Source organism: Mesoplodon mirus (assembly GCF_964341445.2).
Source record: "Mesoplodon mirus genome assembly, chromosome: 17".
Taxonomy (NCBI): Eukaryota; Metazoa; Chordata; class Mammalia; order Artiodactyla; family Ziphiidae; genus Mesoplodon; species Mesoplodon mirus.
In genome coordinates, this window is record NC_138993.1 from 50,953,732 (window position 1) to 50,974,419 (window position 20,688).

The 20,688-nt window shown below is 38.6% G+C and overlaps 1 protein-coding gene across 13 annotated transcripts in view; it reads right to left on the reverse strand.

Annotated features, from left to right (window-relative positions):
• MYCBP2 (MYC binding protein 2) overlaps positions 1-20,688 on the reverse strand; it is a 265,407-nt gene that overhangs the window by 136,886 nt on the left and 107,833 nt on the right. For all 13 annotated transcript variants that reach the window (XM_082601985.1, XM_082601982.1, XM_082601988.1 and 10 more), the window contains 9 exons: positions 19,854-19,971; positions 11,917-12,121; positions 11,112-11,265; positions 8,294-8,466; positions 7,273-7,398; positions 7,058-7,185; positions 3,593-3,684; positions 1,489-1,623; positions 43-126 (listed from right to left, as the gene is read on the reverse strand). In XM_082601985.1, coding sequence (XP_082458111.1) covers positions 43-126; positions 1,489-1,623; positions 3,593-3,684; positions 7,058-7,185; positions 7,273-7,398; positions 8,294-8,466; positions 11,112-11,265; positions 11,917-12,121; positions 19,854-19,971 — 1,215 coding nt within the window. The remainder of the gene's footprint in view (positions 1-42; positions 127-1,488; positions 1,624-3,592; positions 3,685-7,057; positions 7,186-7,272; positions 7,399-8,293; positions 8,467-11,111; positions 11,266-11,916; positions 12,122-19,853; positions 19,972-20,688) is intronic.

The following is a 20,688-nucleotide window of genomic DNA, read 5'->3' on the forward strand; positions in this document are numbered from 1 at the left end:
ATTAAAGGAATAAACCATGTTAATTATAAATACGCTAAATACCTGTATAATAATTGAGGTATCTGACCAGCGTTAACATCTGTACCATTATTTGATTTCTTTGAACTCTTAAATTGGAAAACAACCCTAAGAAGAGAAAAAATAACAATGTAACCAAAAACAACACTATTCAAGATTCATGGAAGGAAATGAAAAGTTTAACAATCATGCTTTCAAATCTTACATTACTGAAGAGAGATTCATTCTTCAAGGACAAAAATACACGTAAAAAGACACTTCTGATTTTAATTCTAGCTCTGAATGCCTTAATGGGTTAAATGAAAGAGTTGAAACTGATTGGGATCTCCTAGGTGAGTAGCTGCTATGCTCCCTCCCTCCTGGTTAAAACTCAACTTTAACCAGAACAATAAGCTTTTAACAAAGTATTTCAACTTACAGTTTAAAATCTGATTAAATAGATATAACATAAACTTTAGCTTCAAAATGCTATGATATTCCAAGGTTGAATGAACTGTATATGGGAATCATACAGTCCAGGATCAAAGCAGTCTCCTCAGTTCTACCGTACAATCTTAGAGTAAGCTGAAAAGGATACGTTACAACAATAGACTTAATTTATCTTCAGCATTCTACTTGAACATTCAGGAACACAGAATTCACCTCATAAATCAGTCTGCTCTTTTTCTGGTCAGCTCTCTTATGAGCTGAATGAAACTATATGAAATATATGATTACATAACTTCTATCCATTTCAAACAGTTTATGCTCAAGAATAATAAAGAATAAATTGAACTTCTCTTTCACATGAATCAGAGTACAGAGTATAGAGAAGGCTGGACTTAGAGTCAAGAAACTCCAGGTCCAGATTTGGTTCTGCCACACAGTAGCCATACAATTTGATGCAAATCATTTCACCTTTTGTCTCTCTATTCCCGAGGGTAAAAACGGGGCTAATAACCACTTCACAAAGTTACTGAGGGCATCAAACAAGATAATATAAATGAAAGTATTTTATAAACTGGGAAGTGCTCTATACTTGAAATTTAAACGGTAAATTTCCCTTTACATTTTATTGAAACTATCACATCTCATATCATTAAGGCTTTGCAATTTATAAAGTATTTTCATAAGCACTGTCAAATTTTATGGCATGTATATGTTTCTTTTTCATGGTTTCCAAACTCCCTATCCTTGTCATTTTCCTCTGTATAATTTCTAATTTTGCAAACAAGCTTTTAAACAAGGTAACATCCAGAAATACAAACAAATGCCAACTGACAAGAGCAAAGAATACCAGTTCTGTTATCTCCACATTCTGTCTTACCTTAATTTGGCATGCGATTATACGAATTTAATTTTTAGCAGGTCATATTACGCTCTAGACCTACAAAGATTTTTTACTCTACTAAAAGACCTCTGAGCTTTCAAAACAATATTCCACTAACAAAAATGGGAGTTGCTTAAGGAATACTTAAACATTCTGCTTACCCATCATCTGTGGTAATAGAAGCTTGTCCATGAGATCCACAGTCACTGCTGGGTCCTGACACTCGAGCCCAGGCTACATACCACCAGCCAGCTTGCAGGAGGACTGGTTCATCAAACATCATTGCATATTTTTCTCTAAGAGGAAAATTAACATATCAAAGACAATGCCTTTGTACTCCTCTGTTACATACATTTATTTTTTTAAATTCTTTATAAACAAAACATGAAATACACTGTATTATTATAAGATTCTTGTCAAACAACATTAAAAAACCTCTATTCTAAAAAGTTTGGACAAGAACACAAATAACAGTTACTGGTGCTACAGTGATGGCATTACATTTCTTCCTCCTCATCTTGAGTTCTAAAACTTGCTTAAATGTTATAAAATTTTCATACTAATATAAGACAATTTTTTTTAACTGTTGTTAAAAAAAACATGCCAGCTTTGTTGGAAAACTTTGAACTTTAAAGTTCATGTATTCAGTTAAAGTCTTTCGAGAGCTCTGGAGTCAGATGGCCTGAGTTCAAGGCCTGACTTTGTAACTCGCTAGCTGGGTGACCTTGGGGAAGTTACTACTACATCTTCTTTGTGACTTAAGTTTCGTCATCTGAAAACAGGATAAAAACAATATCTAGCTCATAGGCTAGGACTGTTCTGGGAATTGAGTTTAGACAAAGTGTTTGGAACTGAGCCTGTCACACAGTAACTACACAAAAAGTTTATTAAATTAGGAGGAGAGAAAACACATGTATACAAATAAGGGCATCTGATAAAGATATACCCAAGTTACAAAGTTCTAGGTAATAGAGTGGAAGGAGTGCATATTGCTTGTAGCTGGGACAGAGAGAAGAATAAAGATGTTGAGGAAGGGGAAGACTGTCATGAACAGATCGGCAGGGGTCTGAAAGTACAAAACGGGGTCTGGAAGTGGCCAGGTGTCCAGTTAGGTTAAAGCACTGAGACAGATATAGAAAAGTAGTAGGTGGAAAGTTTAAAAAGACGCTGTGAAAGATTGTGGAAGGCCTTTAATACCAGCCTTAGGGATCTGGGCTTTGTTAGGAGGCAAATGAAGAAAATCTAGATGATTCTCTATACATAAAACCATACACTGTATTTTTGACTCACACAATCATACGCTCAAAAAAGTGATAACAATGGCATCTTAAGGCTTTGTTAAAAATTAATTAATCAATTAACTTTCCTGAAATTGCCCTAATCCTCATTTGTGTATAACATTAAGAAGTTACTGAAACAGTGTCTCCTGATATTGGTTAATGCCTAAAGTGAAGAAACAGTCAAATTTTTCTTTAGGTTTACTATTTTGTTCTCAAAAGTATTTGTCTGTTAAAAGTAAACTCAATGCCTTACTACCATTTTCAGAAAATATACATTTTCATTAACAAAAAGCTTATGAATGCCACAGAAGGTTTTCTTAATGTAGCTATCATTGGGAAAGACAGCATACTACCATTATCATGAAGTCCAAATCCGTTCTTTTTCCCATCATAATATTCCCTGATTCAAATCACTAACTTGTCATAACAGTCTTGAGATAATTCTTAAAAATCTAAGTTTCTTCATTATTTAACGAACCTTCATAAATAAACATCCTGATTCTGGTTACCTCCTGAGAGGTTTCAGTAAAGCTGGCCACCTCTCCAAGCATGTTATAATCAAGCAAATACTACAGGCTTGGTGTCAGAGCATACAGGTGATTTGAAGTACGACCCACTATGACTGTTTGACACAGTATACATAACGTTACCGGTAGTAAATAATTGTACTGCATCACTAGAACACTAGCATATATGGTGTTCTCTAAGTGATGCATGAAAATATGTGTGCAAAATATATGTATATTTCCATCTTCAATGTAGAAACTGTCAATTTATCTTGTGAAATACAAATATGAAGGGTACTATTAGTTTTAATGTAGCATTGTTAAAAGCAACAGTTATGTTACCTAGTATATAATTTAGTTTCTTAAGCATGTGATCACAGATTATTTAGAACTTTCTCTTTAAGTTGCGTTATTCACTTATAATAAATATGTCATGTTAAGTATGCAAGGATTACACTGAATACTGAAGAAATCTTTACCTAGCAGCACAGTCATAAGCCAACACATCAGTCTCTGCAAGAAGGTCTCCATCAGTTTCATGATCTCCTCCATCAGGACCTAACTCAAACAGCTGGGGAGAGGAGAAAAACATATTGTGCCCAGTCACTCAGTCATGCAGGTCTGCTGAATAATATGTTTATAATTTTGTGTCTCCAGTATATGCTGGACACTACAGAATGTAAAAGGGTACCTGCTTTTAAAAAAAAGTTATTAGTGAAATGTACAAATCTATATATCTAAATTAAGAAACACATGTCTTATGGTCTGTATTAACCTCAGTTTTCCTCAGTTTATATATTCGCCTACTTATAGCAAATGCTCGAAACATGTTCTGTACCAGATATAAACATCTGGAGGTGGGAGAACTCTAAGTTCTAAGTGAGCGTCCAAATGTAGTAGAATTCTGCTCCAACACATAACTAGCTGTGAGATCCTAGCACCCAGTTTCCTCATCCATTAAAGGCAGATGGACTCTAGCAGTACCTACTTCATTGTGACTGTGAGAACTAAGTGAAACGATACTTGTGGAACACTTAGAAAAATACCCAGTGGGGGCAAAAGGCGAGAGAAATAGCAGCTGAGGAATAATAGAAGGAGAGGATCCTTAAGAAAACAGGTAACGAAAAATAGCTCAAGTGGCATGGGAAAAGGAGATAGAAAGAGTAAGGGGGAAAAAACAGTTATAAAAAAGGGGGAGGACCGCAGAGGACAGGAAAAGAATAAAAGAAGATATCCAATAGGGAAAGTTATGAAATTAAGTGAAAGTAAATGAGAATTATGAGGAAGGGATCTTTTCTTTTAAAAAAATGGACTAATACATATTTTTTAAATCCTTATTTCTCTTGACGATTATAGTAGGTGAACTACAAGAAAGGTGAGTAAAAGCCTAAGAAGGAAGAGACAGGGACATTAAAACTTACTGGACAATTACTCTGTTCGAGGTCTCCATTTTTCAACTATATATGCTAATAGTCTAAAAATCTGTCTCCACCTCAGATCCTAGTCTGCGCCTGGGATTCCCGGGCAGCTCAACCTCCCCAGTTGTAAGGTGACTCATCTCTCCTGCCCCCTGCCTTCCCGGCTCTGATTAACGGCACTACCATTCACCTACTCGCTCAGATTAAAAACCCTGGGAGAATGGTTTTTCCAAATCTCTCCACCAGCTCTGTATCTCTCCTATTGCTGGTACCAAAGCTTGTCAGTGCAACCAGTTTTAGCAGTGTTACGAGCTGGAAGAGTTCAATATGAACTAATTAGTTCTTCTCTCCACTCTCTCCTTGCTCTAACCCATACTCCACAAAGTTAAGGGTTTTTGCTTTTCTTGAATAACCCACAGCAGTCTTTTTAAAATGAGTATCTGATTAGAATACTTCCTTAATCTAAAAGTCTTCAATGGTTTTTCTTCTTCTTTGAGCATGATATAAAGGTCCTTAAATGATTTGCCCCTAACTTGGCTCCCCTGTTTATGTTCAACAAATAATTTTGAACACATACTGTGTGCCAGGCAGGGTTCTAAGAACCGGGCATACAGGGGTGAACAATGCAAACAAAAAAGAGGGGCGGGGGGGCTACTGGAAGTAAGTCTGTGGTAAGGGAGAGGATTTACAGTTTTAAATAGGCTCACCGAGGAGTCACGATCTTAAGGTAAAGAGGAAGTGAGCCTTGCAGGTATCAGAGTGAAGAGCTGCCGTCAGAGGGAGTAAGTAGCAAGTGTGAAGGTCCTGAGGTCTGACTATGCCTGGCACGTGTGAGGAACAAGGGTCGGTCAGTATGGCTAGGTCAGAGTGAAGCAACTAGTATAACATAAGGTCAGAGTGGTGATGGAAGTCAGTTCTGATGGTGCTTTGCAGGCCCTTGTAAGGCCTCTGGTTTTTATTCTAATACTAGAAGACACTGCAGGAATCTGAACAGAGGAGTGGCATACCCTGGTGTACATTCTAAGAGCATCACTCTGCTATGTTGAGAACAGACCGAAGGGAGCAAGGACAGAAGCAGATACAAATTGGGAGGCTACTGTAATGCTCCAAGCAGCTGTGGTTTGGACCAACTTGGTACCAGGGGCAGTTTTTAGAAATGGTTAGATCCTGGATTTATTTTCAAAGTGCAGCCAACAATATTTGCTGTGAGAGTGGATGTGGGATGTGAAAGAAAGAGGGAAGGCAAGGATGACTCCAAGGTTTTTGGCCTAAGCAACTGGAAGAACGAAGTTAACTCTATTCTGAGTCAGTTAACTGGGATGGGGAAGGACAAGAGAACAGCAGGTTTAGAGAGATGGTCAGAAGCCTAGTTCTGAGTATGTTGCATCCCAAATACCTGTTAGCTATCCACATGGAGATGCAGAGTAGGCAGTTGTATATATATATCTTTGGAGGTCTATTAAGTGTGAGAGTGATAAGAGAAAAAATACTTAAAGCCGTAAGGCTGGATCACCGAGGGGGTGAGTAGAATTGAAAAAGACGTCCAAGACTGAGTTCCGGCACTGCCGCGTTTAGAGATCGGGAAGATGATGAGTGGCCAGCAGGAGACTAAGAAGAGCGGCCAGGGAGATGGGAGGAAAATGAAGTGTGGTGTCCTGGGAGCCACGTGAAGAAACCATATCGAAGAAGAGCTTGACTGGATTAAATTCTGTAGACTGGTTAAGGAATTTAAGGACTGAGACTACAGCAGTATTTAACTGAGAATTTTTTTAAGAAGGCTGCTATTGAAATTAAGGCACAAACTACAGTTGTCTCTCTCACTTTAAGAGCAAAATCGGATGATGTGACAACAGAAAATTCAAGCTATTAGTGAATTTTCAGACTGAGCACATCCTTTGCTTAGTATAACTGTTGCCCTTTCTGAGATGAATAGTGCAGTAAACTTAGGACTTCTGATTGTTTTTTGACTCTCTACCAGATGGAATCCATCCCCTTACTCAGTTCATCCCTGGTCCCCATGCCTGTGGTGATGACGTCTGTTTACACAGTATTTGGCAGTAAAAATGCTAAAAACTTTTTAAAGCTAATCAGAATGCCCCTGCATCTTATCATTAAAACGGCTACAATGGGCTTCCTTGGTGGCGCAGTGGTTGAGAATCTGCCTGCCGATGCAGGGGACACGGGTTCGAGCCCTGGTCTGGGAAGATCCCACATGCCGTGGAGCAACTAGGCCCGTGAGCCACAATTACTGAGCCTGTGCGTCTGGAGCCTGTGCTCCGCAACAAGAGAGGCTGCGACAGTGAGAGGCCCGTGCGCCGCGATGAAGAATGGCCCCCGCTTGCCACAACTGGAGAAAGCCCTGGCACAGAAACGAAGACCCAACACAGCCAAAAATAAATAAATAAATAAAATTAAAACGGCTACAAGAAAGTAGGCACATACAAAGGTGCCTTCTATAAAATAATAAATTAAGTCAAAATACTTATCTTCAAACACAAAAGGCAACAGTGCGAATGAACTGCTTACCTTAATTTTAGCGGTATATTCTCCTCTACCTCCAAACAGACCGAGACCACCAAGTAAAATGTCTGTGTCAGCACTAAAACGTATAGCTTCTACCGAGTGAGCAGAGTAACCCCAGCCTCCTCCATGACCTAAAAGATGCAAATGATAACTTATGCTTTAAAATATCCATACATTTCATTTATAAGACAATATTTCCTAAACATAAATATACATACTTTCAAACCTGTTTACTACACTATAATCTTCTTTGGAATAAACCTTCATTACTGCTTGAGTCTCCTCCTCTGTACTCGCAACACCCATCTTTAAATCCTGCATAGTTGCCAAGGTATCAAGACAACCTACAAGCAAACAAACAAAAATTCAACTCCCTAAATTAAAACTTCCCCGAGTACTTATAATATGAGATGCTGGAGGGGATAAATGAAAACAATAAATTCTGAATGTGCTCAACAAATTTATTCCAAGCTTTAACATTTCATGGAAGATACTTTTACAGCCAATAAAAATTACCCTCTGCCTGGGTAATTATCATATTTAAACATAAGCTATATGACAATGTTTCACACAAAACTATCTCTCTGAAAAGTTGGAATAGCTTAATCTTTGAGCCCCTACAAGGTTCTTCCTTTTATCAAACTCTCTGAATCACTTTAGATTGATTCTTAAAGAACTATTTGAGGAAGACACAGTAGCCTGAGATAACCTTAATCGGTGCTAATTTTGGATGCTTACAATGGCTACCAGATGTTGTAAAAGTGCTATGTCTCAAATCAATTAATTAGAAGTGAAGGTGATGTGCTGTGGAAAACTATTATGGAAGAAGAAACAGAAGCGGTAACTATAAAATTCATATCATATTTTACAGAATTTATTTTAAATAATGTATAAAAATTAAATATTATAATTATACATTTGAATATTTAACCTACATCACTAAAGTTTATATATTCAAGTTAAGCAAAAACATTATTTTACAAGATACATATTAGGAAAATTATATTCAGGGCTGCTTTATATTTGGGCATATATGAATCGTTCAGGTTGTTGGTGTAAGTCTGATGTACTGTTTTCTGTAGGGTAAACCTCTTAAAGTTAGAGGATTTAACTTATTTTGCACCTAGCATATTATTGTTTAACAAACATGACAGAATGATATACAAATATAAATACTCTTAAAAAAAATCCTCAGCACACATTAATGAAAATTAGCTGATCATCAAATACCAACCCTACCTAGAATGTGCAAAGCTGCATGAGACCGGGTGGTGAGAGCCCTTGATCCCGTTGGTAAGGCAAGTTCAGGACTCAGAATACTACATCGGGACTGCATGTCTGCTGCAGAGGGAAATCGGGCATCAGCAACCACTGCATTGTAACACCACAGTTCTCTAGTGTTTGGTCGAAACCTTGCAAGAAAGAGAATAATTACAGTATAATAAAACCTGTGAAGTATAATTGACAATACAAAGAGAATAATACGGCCAGCTTAAACAGGACAAAACGTAGCTCATGACTTTCCATATCTGAGCTAAAGATATAAATAAAGTGATTATGTCACTATAAATGAAATAATTCGAACAAAACAGTAATATAGATCACATTTCATGAATAACAGAGCAACAGTATACTTAAAAGTATAATGTGGGGCTTCCCTGGTGGTGGAGTGGTTGAAAGTCCGCCTGCCGAGGCAGGGGACATGGGTTCGTGCCCCGGTCCGGGAAGATCCCACATGCCGCAGAGCGGCTGGGCCCGTGAGCCATGGCCGCTGAGCCTGCGCGTCCTGAGCCTGCGCTCCGCAACGGGAGGGGCCACAACAGTGAGAGGCGCGCGTACCGCAAAAAAAAAAAAAAAAAAAAAAAAAAAAGGTATCAAACAATATAAACCAAACCTAATACTTGTGACCCATAGAGAAGGCTAGTGGGATTTGGTATGGGGGAAGAAAAAGATTTGGAGAAGGACATCATTTTTCCTGTTTGTACTTTTGCTTTGCTTTTTAAAAAATAACAACACAGATTCATGTGTTAGTTTTGTAAGTTTTGCAATGGGAAATAAAATTGCTATTAACATTTATCTGCTCTTTTCAAATGTTAAAAGTTTCTAATTGTTCAGGAGAAGTTATTGTTAAGAATACAAAAGGAGGCAGACTCAGGCCGGAAGGAAAGTCAAAGTAAGCTAATACTGAATCTGCAATGTCTGTGATAGCTGTAAAATGCACGTACCCTACTGAAAAACACAAAGGACACAAAGCAGCCAGAAGTCAGGATAAAGGAACAAACTCTCCACCTTCCAGCTGTTTTACTCAAACATAGGAGGAGACTGTCCTTCATCTTTTAATCTCTGTTTTAGAATAAAGGGTAAATGATCAAGGACCTGGCAAGCATTTGAGATCATCTGTGCCCACTGCTACCACATGTGAAAAAGGCAAGGTTCAAGTAATCGGATACCGCACTTTGGAGTTTTGTTAAGACCCCAGGGAAATGATTCTAGTTATACTGTTAGAATCTACTTCTACTGTTCTCTCTAATTTAGAGAACGCATTTCTAATTTAGTAAATGTATCCAGAAACAAATTCCGTACTGCCAGTTTCTACTTTATTTTGTTAATTCAAATTTACTTCGTTTAAAAATAAAACATATAAGGATCATAGAAAATCAAACATCAATTGAAACCTAGGTCCAAACCAGAGCTTGCTCTTTGGTAACTAAGTCTCTTGTACATTGACTTCCAATCAGTAAATAATTGAGGACAATTCTATTTTTACATCATTTGTTTCTCTACGCCCTCTGTTCCACTGTGACCACTCTAATTCTGGTTCTCAGTACCTCGTGTCTTCATAAGAATCACTATGACACGACTCACCTCTAGTCTCTCGTTATCTAATCTACCCTGTACATTGCTGCTAGGGAGACCTAAAAGCACTACTCAACTCAATTCTGGCCTCCAGGTCTTCCCACAAAATGCCCAAGTGAGATAGCAAGCTTGCGAGCAACCTGGGAAGCACTATAATTCCTTCACTAGGAATCAGGCCTCAGGACTGACAGAAAACATGGCCTTTTAAGACTGGGATGGCTGGTGGAAATGAAAGCAGGAATGGGCAGAAGAAAGAAGACAGAGGAAGTCTTCCCTCTCCTCAACCATGCCACTTCAACCTTTCCACTTACCTGGATTCCTACTAAGGCTGGCCAAATAAACAATGCAAAGGGGAAAAAAAGGTTAAGTCCTGTGATGAGCCACTCTGGTAAGGGCAGTGTACACGCCCTATGAGCATTCAAAGTGACAAATCTGAGGATAACTCTTTCCTTTACTCATTATATGTGTATAAAGCACCATAATAAATTTTAAACAAGTTACAATATAATTTCTTGAATCGCCTGTGTACCTGTATCCATCTCTACATTTTTATAATTTCCAGAGTTTGATAACCCTGTATATTTCTCTACCAATATGCGGATTTTGTTACATACATTCCTAAAGGGCAAGCGCATTGATCATATTTATTCTGTATTGTCTTTGGCATAATTTCTTCTACATAGCTGGTAATGATTAGATATTTACGGGACCAGGAAATAGAGTGAATTCTATACAATACAGACAAGAATGCTGACCGACTAAAAATAATTAACAAGAGAACACTTGAGAGTAAAATTTCTTATTATAATGAGAGTAGCAAAGCCTTCTACAGCACCTGCTCTGTGCCTCTACCCTAAGTTCTCATAACAGCCTATAAGGTACCATTATTATACCTATTTTATAAATGACAAAAGTAAGGCACACAGAGTCAAAGTAACTTCTCCACAGCAACACAGAAAGCAAAGTGTGCAGCTGGAATAAACCTAGGCACTCTGGCTCAGAATTCATGCTTTTAACCACTACACTAAAGGTAGCAAGAGTAAAGGTCCCCAAGAGTCACTGCGATAGAAGTGTAGTTAACAGTTAAATAGGAGAGTTCTCATCTATGCAAAGTCTGCCTATACATGACTTTTATATTCCACAAAAGTACAATTTGATCCAAACTTATTTATTACTCTATTTTATAAACAGAGAAGCTTACCTCCAAATGACATCATACACAGGATCAAGACACACACCAAATCCTTGCAGATCCTCTTGTTCAGAGTCATTAAACGTTTTACAACTCCCATCCACTTTATTTATCAGAAGACACTTAAATGGAGGAGGTTCTGATATAGAAGCAGGTACCAAGCCTTAGGACAAAGTATTTATATATTTTAAAGATGCATTACCTTTTTATATTCCCCGAACTTATAAGATAAGCATTTCCTATAAGGTAAGTATTATTACTATCTCCATTTTACAGAAGAAGACACTGAGACTGAGGGATTTAAGTAACTAAAAACCTTTAAGTAGCAGAATTTGGACTAAAACCTCAGACTGTCTAAGTCCACAACACATGCCCTTAATTTCTACACAATACTACTCTATTATATAATTATTCATGATATCATGGACACAAGTATAAATCGACACCTTGGTCTCAATGAAACGTCCAAGTTTGATTTATGTAACCCTCCATAAAACTAATTTCCATCATTTATCTGACAACAACCAACACAGAAAAATTCCTCTTTCCGATACACTGCACAGGCTTTCTACCACTACAAGTTAGCTCATGTTTCCACCACTCTCTAGCTTATAAGTACTTTGGTTTCTACTTTCCTAATTACTTCATTCTTCCAGCACATAGATACATATAAACATAGACACTTAGAAGCTTCTTTTAAACTTCTTCAAACAGAAGAAAACCAAAAGCACAGGACTACATCTCATAATAGGGAAAGATGACCGTTTACTATCAAGGCTATTTTGGAGGGACATTTGCTTGTTTGAGGTATTACCTATGATGTGTTTACTGGCAAAAATTTCTGATGTAGCGAGCACATGCGAATTAATAAGTGCTTCATCAATTCGTAAGAAAGTCTGGTCCCCACTTGCACCTATCCAGGTAGCTTTTCTTCCATATTTTGATCCAATGTTAGGCATGGGAGCTGGTTTTGCATTCCAATATGGCACATCCAAAATTGGTCTACCCAGTTGTCCTTTCTAAAAGATTAAATAAATCATATTAACAATACTACTGGATAAACAATTTATAATATTTTATAAAGTTAAGGAAACAGTAGACAAAAATAGCTCTATGAGACATTATTCTTCATCAGTTGTTAGCTATATTTTTTAATAAATGAAATTCATGTGAAATTTGGACCAAACATTTACAAAGGAGTAAAATAATTTCTATTATTCTTAGGAATTCTCTCCCTAATAAACCACATAGTACATGATTAAAAAAATAATAATACAGTTGAAATATTTCTCCATGTAAGAAATCTCCCTGAAATACTGTGATTGTCTTTACCAACATTTAAATGAAAAGTATAATAAATACACAATATGTTAAAAAATTGGTAATACAAATTGTTCATTTAAAAAGTCACTTTGCTATTTTAAGTTGACAGTACAATAAAATGTCACTCTCGAACTCAGTCTAAAAATATTTGGGTAAAAGGCCAAAATAATGAATACTGCCACTGTGAATACAATTAGGAAATTACATATTTTTCACATGATCATGTGTTAGTAAGTTATTTCATTTATTTTTCAAGATAGAGAGCAGAATCATTATGATGTCTTAAGTAAGTAACTGTGAACTCACTTAAAAAGTATGGCTGTCTCTAGGTACCTGGTTAGGTAAGAGTAATAGGAAGTTTCTCACTACCAAGCGAGTAGCTGTAAAAGAATGTTAATGTTGGATTGGGAAATATTCACCCACCCGTGGCTCAGGAGCTCTCTCTCTCTCTCCTAGCATTCCCCTTCCACAACCCGCTGGAAGGCAGACAATGCTGCACCACAGCAGCCAGGGTTCACTACAAGTAACGGGAACGGGAAATCACAGCAAAACACCCAAAGCGTAAGGGAGCCGGGAGCCCTGCAAACAAACACAGCCACAAACTGACTGCAAAAGCAGCAGAGCTTCAACCCCTGGGTTGAACCAACGGAGGGAAAAGTGGCAAGCACAGGATTGGAGAAGCAGCCGAGAAATTTCAATGTTCATCTCAGCTTCTTTCAGGTTCTTATGTTTTGACAAAATGACAGCAGCAGCACGGAATGTGTACGTCATAGGGAGGGGTATATTATGCTCTGGGAGCAAAAGGGACTAATCATAGTTTTCATCGACCACTGAAATAAATATCTGTTCCCCTATCAACCAACTCATGTGAAGAAAAGCAGTCTAAAAATATGATAGCTGCCTGGACAGGCCCCATGGGATTCAGAACATGGCTATAAATAAGCCACATTTAGATACATAGAGGTTCACAGCTACGGCTTCTGGGACTAGAGGACAATGATGATTGTTTGATTCTAAACACTACCATTCACATTCCCTCAAAAACAACATAAAATCCACACAGAGCGGGCCTCCCTGGTAGCGCAGTGGTTAAGAATCCACCTGCCAGTGCAGGGGATGTGGGTTTGAGCCCTGGTCCGGGAAGATCCCACATGCCACGGAGCAACTAAGCCCATGCACCACAACTACTGAGCCTGCGCTCTAGAGCCCACAAGCCACAACTATTGAGCCCATGTGCCACAGCTACTGAAGCCCACGTGCCTAGAGCCCGTGCTCCGCAACGAGAAGCCACCGCAATGAGAAGCCCGCGCACTGCAACGAAGAGCAGCCCCTGCTCGCCGCAGCTAGAGAAAACCCGTGCGCAGCGAGGAAGACCCAACTCAGCCAAAATTAAATAAATTAACTAATTAAAAAAAACATCCACACAGAGCAAAGAAAACCACACATGACTCAAGCCTTCAGCAGTATCAGGAAATAATGGACCTCAGGACTTTTTTTTTTTTTTTTTTCTTTTTGCGGTATGCGGGCCTCTCACTGTTGTGGCCTCCCCCGTTGCGGAGCACAGGCTCCGGATGCGCAGGCCCACCGGCCATGGCTCACGGGCCCAGCCGCTCCGCGGCATATGGGATCCTCCCAGACCGGGGCACGAACCCGTATCCCCTGCATCGGCAGGCGGACTCTCAACCACTTGCGCCACCAGGGAGGCCCGGACCTCAGGACTTTTAAGGTGCCTGAAACCAGAGGGTGGAGGTAGGGTGCCGGGCACAGAAGGGGAGGCTCAAGAAGGGAACAGAGGGAAGAACTGGCAAAATCATCCCCCAAGGGAAAACCTGAACCTCCGCGTGAAAATGCCAGATACGGGCAAGGGCTTGAAGGTTCACAGTGCCAGCCACAGGAAAAAGGCTTCAAAGTACGCAGGACGATTGCTCACCCATCAGGCTGACACAAATTAAAAGGTATGAGGGACAACACATGCTGCTGGCAAGGCTGTAGAGAAACAGGCACTCTCGGACACTGTTTTGAGAATGCAAAATAGAGGGGAATTGTTACTATCTAACGAAACTACACAGGCATTAGCCTTCAACCCAGCAATCTTACTTCGAAAAATTTACCTCAGAGGTACACCTCTAACAATATTCATTGTTATTGTTGCAAAATATTAGAAATACTTCTTATTCCAAGCACAAGAAATTGATTTAATAAACTACAAGATATATACACAATTGTACTATGCAAATGTAAAATACGAATTGGGAAGATCCCTATGAACTGATAAGGAATGATTTCTAGGAGATACAGTAAAGTGTAAAGACAAAGTACAGAAGAGTATATATAAAATGCTACATTTTGAAAAATAAAGATGGGGAAGTAATTATATATATGTATATATATACATCCCATATTTATACCTACATCAATGCAGATATAGATAGACGGTGTATGTGGTTATTTATGTATTAATCTTTAAAAGAATAAACACAGGAAGGAGAAACTGGAAAACAATGAACTTCATAAGCTACAAGCACGGCGTGAAGCGGTGGGAGGTAGGGATGCCAGAGGTGGGGGAGGGAACGACACTTGGGTGAGTATACCATTTTTGTGTGACTTAACTTTTGGAAACATGTTAAGGTTCTACACATACAAAAAATAAAACTCCATCTAAGAATGTGGGAGGGAGGAGGGACCCTTAAACTTAAAAGCAAACGGAAACAGCGCACTGGACCACAAACCACTCTCCTTGGAAGTCTGAGAGCTCCAAGTCGGCAGGACACGGTAGGGGTCAGCAGTTAAACCACTGTCTTCCTACAAAGGGCCAGGAAGACTGTTACAAGAGGGAAAAGAGGAGCCCCACTCAGTGACAGTCCTTTAATCCGTCCCTTTTCTGCCTTACCTTTGGCATTCCTCTGGAGCCTCCCTCATTCATTGTTCAAGGCCAAAGTTATCTCCATGCTGAAAGGTCATCCCTCTTCCTCCCCCACCCGAGATCAGAGCTTACTCACTTTACGGAGATGAACCCCTGTCCCAGGACAGGGTGAGACAAAGTGTACCTGGTAAAAGGGCCCGTTTTCAGGAACAAGGGAAGGAAGGTGATCCTTGGCTGTTGTCACTCTTTACAAAGAATCTGCTAGTTCTACCTATTTTTATCCATATTAAACAGAGTTTAAAGAAAAAGAAAACTAAGACAAATGAACCCAACTCTATTCCACAGGAATAACATAATCCCACTGCAAGGGGGTGGGAGGAAAGAATCCAAGTAACCTATGAACGCAGTATGTGACTGTATACCTGCGGTCTTGGGGTCGGACACGGGCGAGAGGGGGCGAGAGCCGGGGAGAGGGTGGGCAGAAGCAAGAGTGATAAACAAATCCTGGACTCGTGTTAGGGAGTGTGCTTGTACAGGAGTGTGGGCAAAGCAAACATAAAACCATCTTAGACATAGTTTAGGACTGAGTGAATGAGAGATAAACGTATTGATATTGTTGGGAGCCAGGATTCTTACTGTGGAAGAAGGGACATAAACATGGAATGAGACAAGGTAAGAAGGAACCCTATGGGAATGGGCTGGAATTAAGAGGTATCAGTGCGGACTTATTATTTCTAAAATACACGTATGTATGTATATATGCACAGAGATGTGTACTGGGGATGCAGTGAATACACCTAGTGCTCAGCTGGTGTCTAGTACTATTCCCCACTAAAAACAACCTAGGTTTTTTAGAGAAATAGCTGATTCTAGGACTCATACAGATAAGCCTGGAACAACTTGTTATGCCAGGAAGTAAGGAAGTACTCAAAAAAACGATGAGGCATGTCACCAGAACAAAGAAGTCAGCGTGAAGGGACTCCCACTGGCGAAATCTGAGACAATATAAGCACCCAAATACTTAAGTACAGTAATCACGAAAAAAGAGAAATGTGTCTACACCAATAATAAGTAGACAGGCAAACAAACAAATATTAAATGGGCTCTTGCTTAGAGTAAAACACAAAGGGCTGACAGGTAAATGTGACGAGGTGTTGGGGTTGGAAAAATCATCATTTCTGCAGCCATTATAGTAAAGACTGGCTCAGGCAAGAACAATCAACAGATGCAAAATCTAGAGAGAAATTTTGATGAGAAGCAGGTACCTTAAAACTTAACAATGTCATATACTATAAAGCTACAGTAATCAAGACAGTGTGGTACTGGCACAAAAACAGAAAGATAGATCAATGGAACAGGATAGAAAGCCCAGAGATAAACCCACGCACATATGGTCAACTTATCTTTGATAAAGGAGGCAGGAATGTACAGTGGAGAAAAGACAGCCCCTTCAATAAGTGGTGCTGGGAAAACTGGACAGGGACATGTAAAAGTATGAGATTAGATCATTCCCTAACACCACACACAAAAATAAGCTCAAAATGGATTAAAGACCTAAATGTAAGACCAGAAACTATCAAACTCTTAGAGGAAAACATAGGCAGAACACTCTATGACATAAATCACAGCAAGATCCTTTTGGACCCACCTCCTAGAGAAATGGAAATAAAAACAAAAATAAACAAATGGGACCTAATGAAACTTCAAAGCTTTTGCACAGCAAAGGAAACCACAAACAAGACCAAAAGACAACCCTCAGAATGGAAGAAAATATTTGCAAATGAAGCAACTGACAAAGGATTAATCTCCAAAATTTATAAGCAGCTCATGCAGCTCAATAGCAAAAAAACAAACAACCCAATCCAAAAATGGGCAGAAGACCTAAATAGACATTTCTCCACAGAAGATATACAGACTGCCAACAAACACATGAAACAATGCTCAACATCATTAATCATTAGAGAAATGTAAATCAAAACTACAATGAGATATCATCTCACACCAGTCAGGATGGCCATCATCAAAAAATCTAGAAACAATAAATGCTGGAGAGGGTGTGGAGAAAAGGGAACACTCTTGCACTGCTGGTAGGAATGTGAATTGGTACAGCCACTATGGAGAACAGTATGGAGGTTCCTTAAAAAACTACAAATAGAACTACCATATGACCCAGCAATCCCACTCCTGGGCATATACCCTGAGAAAACCATAATTCAAAAAGAGACATGTAGCAAAATGCTCATTGCAGCTCTATTCACAATAGCCCGGAGATGGAAACAACCTAAGTGCCCATCATCGGATGAATGGATAAAGAAGATGTGGCACATATATACAATAGAATATTACTCAGCCATAAAAAGAAACAAAATTGAGCTATTTGTAATGAGGTGGATAGACCTAGAGTCTGTCATACAGAGTGAAGTAAGTCAGAAAGAGAAAGACAAATACCGTATGCTAACACATATATATGGAATTTAAGAAAAAAAAATGTCATGAAGAACCTAGGGGTAAAACAGGAATAAAGACACAGACCTACCTGAGAATGGACTTGAGGATATGGGGAGGGGGAAGGGTAAGCTGTGACAAAGCGAGAGAGAGGCATGGACATATATACACTACCAAACGTAAGGTAGATAGATAGTGGGAAGCAGCCGCATAGCACAGGGAGATCAGCTTGGTGCTTTGTGACTGCCTGGAGGGGTGCGATGGGGAGGGTGGGGGGTGGACACGGGAGGGAGGGGATGTGGGTGTGTGTGTATGACTGGTTCGCTGGTTCGCTTTGTTGTAAAGCAGAAACTGGTAAATAAAAAAAAAATTCATTATGCTGATACTTGCTACCTACCCCAGTTTTCATTAATAACTATGTATTTCTTTTTCGTTATGTACTGTTTTTCATGATTTTTCTTTGTCTTTCTAGAACTTATTGTATCTTCCTCCATATAAATCATATGCAATATAAAAAAAAAAACTTAGCAATGTCAACCCAAAGACTGCTTATTAGTTTCAAGTGAAAAAATTCTAACTCTGCAGTAGTGAAATCAAACAAAATTTTACAGGTGATCAAAATTTACATCACCAGTGAAGGGCAGGTGGGCATTTTGTGCCTCCGAATGTGATGCCCTGAGAAGGACACAATGTCACTTACATGGTATTTTAGTCTGGAATGCACAACCTGAATGTAAACATGAGGAAATATTAGAGAAACAAAAATAAGGAAACTTTTGTTAAAAAAAAGAAGTACCAGGCTTCCCTGGTGGCGCAGTGGTTGAGAGTCCGCCTGCCGATGCAGGGGACGTGGGTTCATGCCCCGGTCCGGAAAGATCCCACATGCCACGGAGAGGCTGGGCCTGTGAGCCATGGCCACTGAGCCTGCGCATCTGGAGCCTGTGCTCCGCAACGGGAGAGGCCACAACAGTGAGAGGTCCGTGTACCGCAAAAAAAAAAAAAAAAAAAAAAAAAAAAAAGAAGTACCATATTCTTCAAAAATGTCAATGTCACAATAAACAAAGAAAAGGTGCGAAAATGTTACAGATTAAAGGAGACTAAAGAGACATGAGAAATAAATACAATGCCTGATCCTAGACTGGAGGGGAAAAATGCCAGAAAAGAATTACCGGATCAACTGACCAAACACAAACTATTTAAGGAGTAAAGGATCATAATGTATGCAAGTTATTCTTAAAAGACAAGAAAAAAAAAGTTTTATACACACATGCATACAGAGTACGTGAGAGAATGAGAGCATGAATGTACAAGTGATAAAGCAAACGGATCAAAATGTTACCAATAGGTGAATCTGATTCAAGAATATATGGGCGCTCTATGTACTATTCTTATTTTGGGGACCCTTTCTGTAAGCTTAAAATCATTTCCAGGTAAGAGATATTTTTAAGTTCACATTTACATTTTTAAAAAATCAAGAGTTACAAATTACATCCCAGAGACTTAGGTTAGAGGGTTCTGAATAGTTACCCACATCACAGATGGTACAGGTTTATTAGCACAGTCTTATTAAGCTTTTCCTTGAGCTCTACTATGCCCAAACTATACAAAATTCTCAGAGCATCTTCACCTTTTCAAGCTTTGGCAAAAAAGAGAAAGAGCAAAACAGACAGGCAAACAGAGAGAGACACAGAGAGGGAGAGGAAAAAGTAAACTATAATTCTAAACAAATCTAACAAGAAAACCAGGCCTTTAAAAAGTTCTAAAATAAAGATAATTCTACATGTTAAGAAAAATGATTCTTTACAAACTAGTTGGGAAATAAGTTTTCAGTGACAGAATTAGCTCTACTGAATGCTTAACAGATTCTGACCTGGAATAAACATGTCCAGTATTCTAACACAGCTGTTAAATTTAATAAATTCTAATGCTACACTAGAGAAGAAAATCATTTCAAAGCAAAGTCTGTTAGGTTTTGTGTATGTTGGATGTGGAGACAGGAAATATGCATATGCAATAATTATAATACAAGAATTTCACTGAAACCAGAAAAAATAGCTAACGTAGACAATTGCAAGGCAACGGTACAATGCAATATTATTAATGCTTAAAAAATTTCTTACAGAAAAACTTCCAAATGTGAAGACCTGTCCATCCATTAAAAGTACTGCCGTGTGGTTGCTGCCTGCAGTAACTTGTGTGCTAGGGCCTGGCAATGCTTGAACAAGAGTGGGACATCCCCTAGGTTAAAAAAAAAAAAAAAAATTAAGTCAATTTCTTACAAGACCCAACTGAAATAAAAAACAATAAACAATGCAATAAAAAATAGAAGAGATAAAAGGCACTAATAAAAATATTCAGCAAACACTTATTTAGGTACTACATGCCTGTCTCCATCCTATGTGTTAGGTACACAAAGATGAAAAAGACATAATCACTGACTTTAAGGAGATTATTAAAAAGATTTCTTGAGTTTACTACCCTAACTATGGACACATAATTTTTACTTTTTCTGAAAGACTGGTGCTACCTTTATTTTTAAAGAAAAAGAAAATGTTACCTTATATAGTGAATGGCAAGTTAGAGAGCTCTATAAATATTTGTCAGGTGAAATAAAAATCATGTGCTGATTTAACAGGAATTCAATCCAAGAACCATACAAAACAATTAAATTTATGTCTTCTTTTCTACTTTTTTCCACTGAACTGTCAATTATTTTTATGTTTTCTTTTCTATCATTTTTTTCACTGAACTGTAATTTTAGATTTTGACATATACAGTAGTTAATGAATTAGAATACAGTATCATGAGAGGCACCGCAGCAGTGGCTACAAGCTCAGGCTCTAGATGTAGACTGCCTGGGTGTGAATCCTGGCTCCACCATGTAGTAGCAATGTACCATGACTTTGAACAAGTTACTCATCCTTTTTGTATTTCAGTTTTCTCTTCTATTACATG